Here is a 13,044-nt window from a genome sequence, read left to right as displayed (position 1 = left end):
GGTGTGGTGATCACTCAGCCCGGTGTGGTGATCTCTCAGCCCAGTGTGGTGATCACTCAGCCCGGTGTGGCGATCGCTCAGCCAGGAATGGCCTTCTCTCAGCCCCAGCCTGTTTAGCCTTGGTGATCACTCAGCCCGGTGTGGTGATCTCTCAGCCCAGTGTGGTGATCACTCAGCCCGGTGTGGCGATCGCTCAGCCAGGAATGGCCTTCTCTCAGCCCCAGCCTGTTTAGCCTCTCTCTATAGCTCAAACCCTCCATTCCCAGAAACATCTTTGTACATCTTTCCTGTCTCCTCTCATGTGTAATAACATCCCTCTTATAGAAGGGCAACCCAGAATTGTTCACAGTATTCTGAAAGTGCATTGTATTTATTGTTTTCTTTTCAAGGTGACAAATCTTAAAATGTTTGTGTTATTTTCAAATAACTCACATTCTAATTAAAACAGATATAATGTTTCTTTGGTGGTTAGTGCCTGATACAAATAGCTTTACAGCTCTATGTTTTCATAGAAACTGATGCTCCTGAACGATAAGAAATTCTCCCCTAGTTGGAATCCTTTGTTATCTAAAGCTGTTGCCCCATTGATCTTCAATCAGTTTTATAAATATCTATCACCAAAATAGTGGAGTATTTCGTAGATGACCACTGCAATGAGTTTACCTCTAGTGCTTTGTTTTTCCTGATGTTGTAAAGCTTTTGTTACCTCCTTAACATCCACTGGGCATGGATTTTGTGGTATTGAAGAATATGACAAATATTTGTGACAAATAATTGTTCTCTACAAACATGGCATTCTTTGGGCACATGAGTGTTTGGGTTAAGACAGGAAAGACTCAGACCCTCAATCCCAGTGAGTCAACTGTCATCAAGTCACAGCGATGTACAGCACGGAAACACACCCTTCGGTCTATTTCATCCATGCAGACCAGATATCCCAACCTAATCTACTCCCATTTGCCAGCACTTGGCCCATATCCCACCAAACCCTTCCTATTCATGTGCCCATCCAGATGCCTTTTAAATGTTGCAATTGTACCAGCCTCCACCACTTTCTCTGGCAGCTCACTCCATACAAGTACCATCCTCTGTGTGAAAAGGTTGCCCCTTAACCTATGCCCTCTCACCCTAATCCTATGCCCTCTAGTTCTGGACTCCCCCACCCCAGGGAAGAGACTTTGTCTATTTACACTATCCATGCCCCTCATAATTTTATAAACCTCTATAAGGTCAGCCCTCAGCCTCCGACGCTCCAGGGAAAACAGCCCCAGTCTGTTCAGCTTCTCCCTACAGCTCAAATCTTCTAACCCTGGCAGCATCCTTATAAATCTGTTCTGAACTCTTTCAAGTTTCACAACATCTTTCTGATAGGAAGGAGACCAGAAATGAATGTAGTATTTCCAGTTGGCTAACCAATGGGACAGCAGGTCAGTGGTTAGCACTACTGCCTCACAGCACCAGAGACATGGGTTCAATTCCAGCCTTGGATGACTGTGTGAAGTTTGCACATTTCTCCTGTGCCTGCATGGGTTTCCTCCAAGTGATCCAGGGTCCTCCCACAATCTAAAGATGTGCAGGTTTGGTGAAATGGCCACGCTGAATTGCGCACATAGTGTTTATGGATGTGTGGGTTAGCTGCATTAGTCAGGGTAAAGGTGGGGTCAGGGAGTAGGTCTGGGTGGATTGCTCTTCGGAGGGTCGGTGTGGACTTGTTGGGCCGAAGGGCCTGTTTCCACACAGTAGGGAATCTAATTCAATGTCCTGTCCAGCCGCAGCATGACCCCCCTGACTCCTACACTCAATGCACTGACCAATAAAGGCAAGGATGACGGAAGCCTTCAGTATCCTGCCGCCCTGCAACGCCAGGGAAGTACAGACCCAGATTCCCTGGGGTCCAGACTGTTGGAAGGTAATGGTGTGAAAGGTTGCAGACACGTCTTGAAGAATCCGCGCGATAATTCCCTACAGTCCCACGGGAAGGCGTTAGTTGTTTAGTTTCTGGCTCTGCACTGCAGAAAGAAGGCACAGCTAATGGCAGCAATGAAGACAGGAGGCGTTTGCCTGACGCTGCAGCGCGGTCGGATTTTGTCAGAGGAGGTCAGAGTGTTTTTCTTGACTGAGCTAACTGCCCACTGGGGGTGGGAGGGGAGCAGGGGGGAGCTGCCTGAGGAACCGGAGAAGGGGGCAGTTCCCCGACTGGGGGATTCCCAGAACCAGCCAGCTCCAGCCCTCCCTCCCTTGCACAATGCAGCAAGACCTCCTTCAGGGCCAGGCCAATCGGTGTCGCTGTGGAAAGTCCCCGGGACTCGCCGCCGTGACTGCAGGCAGCAGCAACAAGATCGGATACAAAGCGAAAGGACTTCAGCTCAGTGTCAGTGAGGCGGCGGAGGAGGAGTCGCTTGTTCATACAGAAGCGACAACTGCATGATGCATCACACTCATCCTGTCCACAATAGATCACACTCCCTGCCAGAATGGACAGCCCACAACACAGTCACCAAGTTTAAAGTTAAAAAAATCACACACCAGGTTATAGCCCAACAGGTTTAATTGGAAGCACTAGCTTTCGGAGCGACGCTCCTTCATCTGGTGATTGTGGAGGGCTCAATCCTAACACAGAATTTATAGCAAAAATTTACAGTGTGATGTAACTGAAATTATACATTGAAAAACCAAATTTAAAGTCTTCGATCCGGCCATCATTTCCGGGGACTATCAGGAAGAACGAATTCATGGCTTGGAGACAGCAGAGTGCTTTCCATTCTGATGCCCTACCTTAGAATTACGGTTCCCCCAGACTGGAGTTAGACTGTACACTGGTGAACCTGTAAATCTTCCTGCTAGACCAGAGGTATATAAGGAAGGTGATGGCCGAGAGGTATTGTTGCTAAACTATTAATCCAGAAACTAAGCTAATGTTCTGAGGACCCAGCTTTGAATCCTGCCACTGCAGATGGTGAAATATCTGAACTTGAGAATCTAATCATTACTGGAGTGGGGGGACAAAAAAAAACGAGTGGCTCACGAGTTGTCCTTCAGGGAAGGAAAATGCCATCCTTACCTGTTCTGGTCTGTATGTGACTCCAGACCCACAGCAATGTGCATGAGTCTGAGATGGCTGAGCAAGTCACTCAGTTGTTGCCTCACAGACTAGTCAAAACAACAGCCTGGTATAATCATGCCCAAAGAATCATAACTTTCAGACAATGTGCCAGGCACCACCCGTTGCCCTTGAGAAGGTGGTGGTGAACTGCTGTGGGTTGATCCACAATGCCCTAGGGGAGGGTATTCCAGGATGGCGACCCAGTGACAGTGAAGGAATGGTGGTGTATTTATCACCCGACTGAGTGTGGCATCAAGGAGCCGGAGTAAAACTGGAATCAACGAGTATGAGGGGCAAACTCTCTGCTTGTTGGAGTGAAACAGGGCATTTAGGAAGATAGTCATGGTTATTGGAGGTCAGTCATCCCAGCTCCAGGACTTCTCTGACCTCGGCCCACCCATCTTCAGCTGATTCATCAAGGACATTCCCTTTATGATAAGCTCAGAGTGGGGATGTTCGCCGATAATTGTGCAATGTTCAGCACTATTGGCAACTCCTCAGATACGGAAGCAGTCCATGTTTAAATGCAGCAAAATCTGGCCAATGTTCAGGCTCAAGCTGACAGGAGCAAGTAACAATCTCACCGTGCAAACACTAGGCAATGGCCATCACTAATCAGAGACAATCTAACCAACGTCACTTGACATTCAATGGTGATACCATTACTGAATCCCCACAGGATTAACATCCTTGTCCCAAAACACGTCACTGTCCCGTCTCTCCCGGTAATGTGTGATCACTGACACTGATCGTCACTGCCCCGTCTCTCCCGATAATGTGTGATCACTGACACTGATCGTCACTGTCCCGTCTCTACCGTTAATGTGTGATCACTGACACTGATCGTCACTGTCCTGCCGCTGGGCTGACCAACCTGGGGGCCGCTGGGCTGACCAACCTGGGGGCTACTGGGCTGACCAGCCAGGGGGCCGCTGGGCTGACCAACCTGGGGGCCGCTGGGCTGACCAACCTGGGGGCCACTGGGCTGACCAGTCTGGAGGGTGCTGGGCTGACCAACCAGGGGACCGCTGGGCTGACCAGTCTCGGAGCCGCTGGGCTGACCAGTCTGGAGGGTGCTGGGCTGACCAACTTGGGGACTGCTGGGCTGACCAGTCTGGGGGCCACTGGGCTGACCAACCTGGGGGCTGCTGGGCTGACCAACCTGGGGGCCGCTGGGCTGACCAGCCAGGGGGCCGCTGGGCTGACCAACTTGGGGGCCACTGGGCTGACCAGTCTCGGGGCCACTGGTCTGACCAGTCTGGAGGGTGCTGGGCTGACCAACTTTGGGGACGCTGGGCTGACCAGTCTCGGGGCCACTGGTCTGACCAGTCTGGAGGGTGCTGGGCTGACCAACTTGGGGACCGCTGGGCTGACCAGTCTGGGGGCCACTGGGCTGACCAACCTGGGGTCTGCTGGGCTGACCAACCTGGGGGCCACTGGGCTGACCAACCTGGGGGCCACTGGGCTGACCAACCTGGGGGCCGCTGAGCTGACCAGTCTCGGGGCCGCTGGGCTGACCAGTCTCGGAGCCACTGGGCTGAACAACCTGGGGGCTGCTGGGCTGACCAGTCTGGGGGACGCTGGGCTCACTAGTCTCGGAGCCGCTGGGCTGACCAGTGTGGGGGATGCTGGGCTGACCAGTCTGGGGGCCACCGGTCTGACCAGTCTCGGAGCCGCTGGGCTGACCAGTCTGGGGGTCACTGGGCTGACCAGTCTCGGAGCCGCTGAGCTGACCAGTCTGGGGGTCACTGGGTTGACCAACCTGGGGGCCTCTGGGCTGACCAGTCTGGGGGTCGCTGAGCTGACCAGTCTGGGGGTCGCTGGGCTGACCAGTCTAGGGGCCGCTGGGCTGACCAGTCTGGGGGCCACTGGGCTGACTAGATTCCTGGCCATCGTGGAGGGCTGACATGAATGGGGAGGACTGATGTCTCTCCACACTCTTCACTTCCTCACCTTGGTGTAATGTTCCACCTTCAGCGGCCGATTTTCCCAATGAAGAGCAGTTTACAAAGGGAGGTATTCCCTCCCTCCACTGGGCACCTGGGCTAGAAACTGTTGAACACAGCAGTCCTTTGTAATAAACACCGAGTGCCAGCCCACATGGGGTTTTTGGAACCGGAAGGAAATTGCATTTCATGGCCATTTTGCATGTTTTTGTTTTCAACCCCTTGTTTGTGTGTTAACAAGGCTGCTTTTAAAACTTTGGTTGTGTTCTATGCAACACTAGGGAGTGGGCATATCAGGACGCCTCCTCATGGGCCTGCTCCTGGGCATGGTCAAGGTAGTCATCAATAGCTCCAAGCAGAGAGATGTGGAGGGGCTAGAGCTCCCAGCTGTGTGCCCCTCTTCCTTGGTCTTTGATTGTCAATGGAAAAGGAACATGCAGAGTGCTCCAGCACAACAGAGACCTATAGAGACTGATGGGCCATATAAGGGCTTGTGTACCCCAGCACCCTAGTTACTGTATTTGGTCAAATTTTGATAAGTTTCTATTGATCTTTTGATTTTTTTTGTTAAATTCCCCCACCTGATGCAGTCTAACTTGCTTGAAGCTTAAAGAACAGAAAGTGTCTGAGCTTTCCTGACTCTATATCTGTCTTTATATCTTCCTCTTCACTCCCAACTTTAGACAAACATATTCTGCCATTGCAATGTGGCAGCTTCAGTGTTATTCTATCTTCCACTGTGGGCCTTAGATGACCAGGAACTTTGAGAAGAATGTATCAAATCCATCTCACATATAGTGAGAGGTCCCTTCTTCCCATCACCTGGGCTTCATTTGAACCCAGTTTCCAGTAATCTATGTATTCATCAAGCTGGTATTATCGAACTGTTGCTATTCAGACAATCTGTTGTGTTTATATACTCCATGTTGCTTTTGCTTTTAGAATCATAGAACACCTGCAGTGTCAAAGTAGGCCATTTGGCCCATCAAGTCCATACTGTCCCTCCAAAGAACATCCATCACCCTACCCGTTCCCCTGTCCCCCTGCATTTCCCATGGCTCATCCCAACTAGCCTGCACATCCCTGGGCACTACGGGCAATTTAGTGTGGCCAACCTAACCTGCTCACCTTTGGACTGTGGGAGGAAACCCTCACAGACAGCGGGAGAACATGCCAACTCCACACAAATAGTTGCCAGAGGCTGGAATCAACCCAGGTGAGCAGTGCTAACCACTTAGCCACCGTGCCTCCCAGTAATCTGAACAATTCCAATGTACTCTTATCTTCAGCTCTCCATGACAAAAACTAGATGTTCCCTGACCTGCATTGGGATAGTGAATCACTTCACAACTTTAAAACCCTCACCCTTGCATTTGAATCCTTCAAGGCTTCATCTCCCCCCACTTAGACCATAAAGTATAGGAGCAGAATTCAGCCATTCAACCCAACCCATCAGTTCTGCCATTTCATCATTCAGATGTACAGCATGGAAACAGACCCTTTGGTCCAACTCGTCCATGCTGACCAGATGTCCCAACCTAATCTAGTCCTATTTGCTCACACTTGGCCCATATCCCTCTAAACCTTCCTATTCATATACCCACCTTTTAAATGTTGTAATTGTACCAGCCTCCACCACTTCCTGTGGCAGCTCATTCCATACACGTACCACCCTCTGAGTGAAAACGTTGCCCCTTAGGTCCCCTTAATATCTTTCGCCTCTCACTCTGAACCTATGCCCTCTGGTTCTGGACTCCCCCACCCCATGAAAAAGACCTTGTCTATTTGCCCGATCCATGCCCCTCATGATTTTATAAACCTCTATAAGGTCACCCCTCAGCCTCCGCGCTCTGGGGAAAACAGCTCCAGCCTATTCAACCTCTCCCTAAAGCTCAAATCCTCCTGGATGATTTGTTTCTCAACCCCAAACTCCTGCCTTCTCCTGCAACCTATGATCCCCTTTCCAATCAATAATCTGTGTATCTATAAAAATGTTCTCAATGACTTGGCCTCTACAGCCATCTGCGGCAATGAGTTCTGTAGTTTAACCACTCCCTGGTTGAAGAAATTCGTCTCAGTTCTAAGGGGTTGTTCCTTCACTCTGAGGCTGAGGTCTCGGGACCTAGTCTGTCCTGTCTTTTATAAACTTTTCGTGCCTTATAACTTTAGAAATATCTATGTTTTCCAAACAATGATATTCTACACATTTCCAATTTAAGCAGCATAAAATTAGGAGAAATGCCTTCAACTTCCAAGGCTCTAAGGAACGGAATTTGCTCCCTGGTCCTCTCTTGATTCCCTTTCGACCATTCTATTTGGTCCAAGCATTTGAACAAGCACCCTCATCTCTCCTCCTGAGGCTTGGAGGGTTACATTTGTTCAATAATATGTTTGTGAATTGCTTAGGGTGTTTTATAGGCACTGAACCTATACTGTTGTTGTGATGCTGTCTGTCAGGCCTGAGCCTCGGCCTTGGGGACTATTCTTGCCAATAAGCGGTTATTCAGGTATTAATCATACAGCTCGGAGCAGCTCGGCTCCGTATTGAAAACGTCTCAAAATGGATAGCTGTCTTGCCCCACCCTTTACTGTTAATACGTCTTCTCCCTATCAAAGGTCAGAATTAAACAGTAGGAAATAACTGGGTTTGAGTATTGCCTACTAAGTTTCATAGAATCCCGACAGTTTGGAAACAAGCCTTTAGGCCCAACAAGTCTACACCAACCCTCCCAAGAGTAACCCAACCAAACCCATTCCTCTACATTTAAAACCTGACTAATGCACCCAACCTACACATCCCTGAACACTGTGGACAGTTTAGCATGGCCAATCCACCCTACCCTACCCATCTTTAGATAGTGGGAGGAAAGCCACGCAGATATTGGGAGAATGTGCAAATTCCACACAGACAGTCACCCGAGACTGGAATTGATCCCAAGCCCCTGCCGCAGTGAGGCAGCAGTGCTAACCACTGAGCCACCGTGCTGCATGTGTTTCGTTTGTTTTGGATTATTTTTCGTATTTACAAGTTGATGGCTGAACATTTTTAAACATAATTACAGAGGGTTACAAACAGTTAATAAATGAAGACACAATGAATCATCACCCAGCTCTTTCTAATCTATTACTTTGAACTGGATATGCAGGTATATGGCAAATAATGTGAGAGTAAATGGGTCGGTGTTTTGTTCCAGGATTGAATAGGCTCTATAATTGAGGCAACAAAGAGTTAAGGAGGGAAATTTTATTCACACCAATAAGCATATAGAGAATAGTAAAAGACAGTGCACGTATCACATGGAATTAAAGTTATATTGAATGTAATTATTCTTAACAGCACTATCTGCTATCTGCACTATCCCAAAACTCCCACTTGCAAAAATTCTTAATAACATGTTGAAATATATGGCTTGCAGAAGAGGCTCTCTAAAAAAATTAATCTATGTGGCGGTGCTAATCTCTGTATTACGCCAAGTCCAAATGTTAAAATTGTGATATTCCAACATCTCACGGTCAAGATAACTTCACTAATCGCAAGATTTTCCAGGATAAATCAGGAAGATGGAATGGAAAGCAAGTTGGGAAAGAGATTGGGTTCAGACTTGTGGCGTTCCACATGGACCCAGGGTTCCAATCCCTGGCTTTGAGGACAAGAAATTGTGTTGGTTATTTGGGATACACCGTTAACAGAGTAGGGCATAAGGTATGTGTCTGCTCTTTAGTGCAAAGCAACTGGAGTTCCAAATCTAAACCAAATAACTGTCAATTCTTCAAGTGGTTGAGCTTTAATGGCCCTAGCTCTGGCTAGCCTCCTGCGCAGGTATTGCTGTCTCTACATCATCTAATTTTGCAGATTAGATTTGAACTGGCCTTTTTCTTGCATTCATCATTTTTTCTTCATTTTTCAGTATATCCAACATTGTTGGAACAGCAATTTTAGAACAACCCAAGTCAGAACTTCACAAATTCATTAGCAAGTACAGGTAAAAGTTAAAGCCATCTCAGAAATACACAAAATGTCAAAGGTGTAAATTACAAAGATTGCAGAGCCAAAAGCAAACATACTCCCATCACGTAAATTCGTTTAAGATGACTTATTGATTTTACACTTAAAGATTATTTGAAAGAAATCGATATGATCCCTCAGAATTGGTAGATTCCTTGAGTAGCCTCATCATAATTTCAGTGAGAGGGCAAAAAAAAGAAAAACACAGTATGTCGATTTGCATTCTGTGCTGGAAAATGTCTCCTCTGTTAACTTGGCTGTTCCTCTGAGTCACTGCTTACCTCTGCGGTGACAAGCTAGTAGGTATCTGTGGGTGAAAACAGAGAAAAACATTAGTCTGTAACCAAAACTTCCAGCTGCCCAGCTGTCACCCAGGCTTAAATACACACGAAGGAAAATGGAATGACTGGTTTGAAATCCCGGTTCTGTTTACTCTGCTCTCCCCCATCATGGCAGTCTGATAAACCGACAGGGAGGTGTTGGTGTGATGGTAATGTGTAATCCAGAAACTCTGGCTAATGGTTTGAATATCTCCATGAAAAATCTGAATGAAGCTGATGTGAAGGCAATCATTGACAATTGTTATAAAAATGCAATCTGCTTCATTAATGTCCTTCAGGGAAGGAAACCTGCCTTCTTGACTTGGTCTGGTTTATAAGTGACTCCAGAACCAATGTAGCTGCCCTCTGGTAAATTGGGGATGGACAATAATTAGCCAGCATCACCCACATCCCACAAATGAATGTAAAAGAGGAATTGTTAACTAATCAACATCTAAAACAACACATACAGATACAAGATGAGGTAACTGCCAGGTTTGGAGAATTTTGAGAACCATAGGCCCAAGGAACCATCATAAGATCACCTGATTCTGCTGATACAGTTCCCTTGTGGCCTTATAGGAATGCTTGGCTGAGTTCCAAGGCTCACAATTTGATTACTTCAGTCTGCATTATCAGATGGAACTGCAGTATTTATGTTGTTTGTTTGATGGCTTTAAATAAATTATTCCTTCTTTGATATCATTTGTCAATGTCTGAATTTATTCAGATAAGACTACAAAATATCAAGTGAAGTTTCTCTTATTAATATCATGTGACTGACACTTCTTTAGGATTGTGAAAGCTCATCTTCTTTCCCATTAGCATTTCAATGTTTGCTACTGTTATACAGCTTACTGGCTCAGCGCACAGAGTTAAAGGGCCATGGGAAGTGAGTTAAAGGGCCATGGGTGAAATTGTGACAGGCACCTAGTACAACATTCTGTGGAATAGAGAGGTCCTTTTAATGAGGTCACTTCAGCACTTGACCATTTTCATGGCTGCTTCCAATCGGTTTCCTGAGGTGGCAGATTTGACCCAATCCCACGCCCACCTCCCCAGGCATGAACACTGCATCTGGTGAGCTTAATCATAACAGGTTGGTTAAAACGTCCTGATTTGAGCTGCCGGTCGCAATAGCGAAAAAAAGGTACAAATTCTTCACACTGGAGTATAAGTACACATACTTTTACAAGGGGGATCAGTTGGATTATGTCCAGATTAAGGACTGAATGACAGTATGGAATCTAATCAAGTATGGATGTCAATTTATCAGTGAATGAGAAATTCTGTGTGTCTGATTACATTTGCCATTGATGAACAGCTACCAAAGGAGATAATTATTGGAGAATGTGCATTAGACATGAGTACACAGATTACTTACCAAGCTGAATCTCTTTTGACTTGTCATTGTGGTTAACCCTACAGGAGTACTTGTTCCTGCTCTGGGGGGTGAAGGCTGCATGAAGAGTGAGTTTGAAACTCCAATCTGACTCAAAGGACAGGTCAGAATGATTGGCATTGGGAATGACTACTCCATTTTCCAGCAGCTCCATCTTGATGTTGGGGGGGCTGAAATCTTTGGCATGACAGAGCAGCACGTTGGGTTCGCCCTCCTTTATCGGTTTGTAGGTATACACCTGTACATTCGGAGAAGAACCTAGGGACAGAGCAAAAGTTCAGAGTCGATACAAATCAAGAGCACTTGTATTCAAACCCATCACCCAACACTGAGTGGGGTCACTTAGATATTACCAGAAGCTGGGAGATTGCTAGGTAATGATTGGAATTGCTTGGTCCCAGCTTCTGGAACAAACAAGATCACTCAATCCCAAGCTCTGGGAGACATCCATGCACTGACTGAGATCTCTCATTTTCAGACTTTGGGATATATCCATACACTAACAGAGATTGCCCAATCTCAGCCTCTGTGAAACATTCATGTAAAAGACTGAACTTTTGGCCTCACTTTCTGAGAGATTGAATGGAGATCTCCTGGTCACAGTCTCCAGGAGATTTCTGTCCGCTAATTGGGAATTCTGAATGCCAGTAATGAACAGAATAGATATCTAAACAAACAAAAAACATTAAAATGAAACTGAAGTGGGAGAGGGATTGTTGAAAAGTCAGAGAAGACAAGAAATACAAGATACTGAAAACAGAATAAACAGCGTGTGGGATGGAAAATGAAAGTAAAGGTTTAGCCTAGTATCTGGCGAAGATAAAAATGTCATGGTTGCTACACATTTAGAATAGCAAGAAAAAATGCTAGAGATGATCCAAGAAAGTTAGTATTTCTTTGTTTTTGACAAATGATCATTGATCTGAAACAGTAACTCTCCCTCTCTCTTCACCGATATGGTCAGGCTGTTTAGTATTCCCAGTATTTCATGGGGAAAATCTATAGGTTTGTAGAAATTGAGTTCTGATAAACCAAGTGCGCAATATTTTGGTACTTTGGATCACTCTCAGTCATAGAATTAGAAACCCAATCCCTCAGCCATGACTTTCCTGGTCAAATTCTCACAATTTCACAAACCCACTGACATCCTTATAGGATCATAGACTCCCTAACAGTGTGGAGACAGGCCCTTTGGCTCAACAAGTCCACACCGACCCTCAAAGTGTAACCCGCCCAGACCGATTCCCCTTCTATCCTACATTTATCCCTGACTAATGCACCTAATCTACACATCTCAGTGTTCAGAGATGTGTAGATTAGGTGCATTAGTCAGGGGTAAATACTATGGGCAATTTAACATGGCCAATTCAACTAACCTGCACACCTTTGGACTGTGGATCACCCGGGGGAAACCCACGCAGACACGGGGAGAATGTGCAAGCTCTACACAGACAGTCGTCCAAGGCTGGAATCCCTGGTGCGGTGAGGCAGGGCAGTGCTAACCACTGAGCCACCGTGCCGCACAGAGGTAAAGTCTCCTGAGGATGTCAGCTGCCTACATTACCATGGGGTAAGGCAACAGAAGACCCCGAAACAGAGTTCAAGACTCTACCCCCTGAGGTCTCCCCCTTCTGAAATTAATGGGCTTCCGAGTCATGTTTGTGAACTGGAAGCCTTTTCACTTACTGCTCCTGGACCAGGGTCAGTGCCCCGAGGTATAATTAAAGAAGTGGGCCGGCCGGGGGGGGGTGAGAAGAGAGAGAGACAGTTCAGGTCAGAGGGGCCATAGCTGAAGTTCAAATTATTTTGGCAGCTTCAAGGGGCGACCTCAGGATCTGCCCAAACAGTAAGCCCACTACTTACCGCCATAGCACAGCGCCACGATCACGGCCAGAGTGATCAGCTTCAGCATCATTTTGGCTAATTCAACGTCCAACTCTGGGGTCACTCGTGCTCACCGTCCGCTCGGAAAGCTCCTCTCCCACTTTATGCCCCTCACTTCCTGGGCTCCCGGTTAATCTGCAGCAGGCACGCCGCCCTGCGCCAATAGGAAAAAAGCCCGGCCCCTCTAACCCCGCCCACCCAGCCCGAGGCGGCCAGTCGCAATATTCTCCCCTTTGTGCGTCATCGGTCTCCGGGTAAAGGACGTCTGTACAGTTTGTGAAAAGGGCAACACAACTGGGCGGGTAGACAACACGGGTGAAAGTGAAACTCCCATCCACCCAGCAAATGGCTGGGTCCCACCCACCTCATGATCAGGTTTAGGA

At 47.2% G+C, this 13,044-nt stretch overlaps 2 protein-coding genes across 2 annotated transcripts; both read right to left on the bottom strand.

Moving 5' to 3' along the window:
• Positions 1-3,902: 3,902 nt before the first annotated feature.
• LOC122541191 (proline-rich proteoglycan 2-like) lies at positions 3,903-4,996 on the bottom strand. The gene is made up of 2 exons (XM_043677818.1): positions 4,934-4,996; positions 3,903-4,832 (listed from the first exon to the last, which is right to left on the bottom strand). The coding sequence occupies exons 1-2, from the start codon at positions 4,994-4,996 to the stop codon at positions 3,903-3,905; spliced, it is 993 nt and encodes a 330-aa protein (XP_043533753.1).
• Positions 4,997-8,278: 3,282 nt separating this feature from the next.
• Positions 8,279-12,791, bottom strand: LOC122541268 (beta-2-microglobulin-like). The gene is made up of 3 exons (XM_043677887.1): positions 12,641-12,791; positions 10,760-11,035; positions 8,279-9,362 (listed from the first exon to the last, which is right to left on the bottom strand). The coding sequence occupies exons 1-3, from the start codon at positions 12,690-12,692 to the stop codon at positions 9,352-9,354; spliced, it is 339 nt and encodes a 112-aa protein (XP_043533822.1). The 5' UTR covers positions 12,693-12,791; the 3' UTR covers positions 8,279-9,351.
• Positions 12,792-13,044: the final 253 nt, after the last annotated feature.

Source organism: Chiloscyllium plagiosum, chromosome 37 (genome assembly GCF_004010195.1).
Source record: "Chiloscyllium plagiosum isolate BGI_BamShark_2017 chromosome 37, ASM401019v2, whole genome shotgun sequence".
NCBI lineage: Eukaryota > Metazoa > Chordata > Chondrichthyes > Orectolobiformes > Hemiscylliidae > Chiloscyllium > Chiloscyllium plagiosum.
Note: the sequence above shows the minus strand (reverse complement) of the source record. Positions and strands in the feature narration are given on the sequence as shown.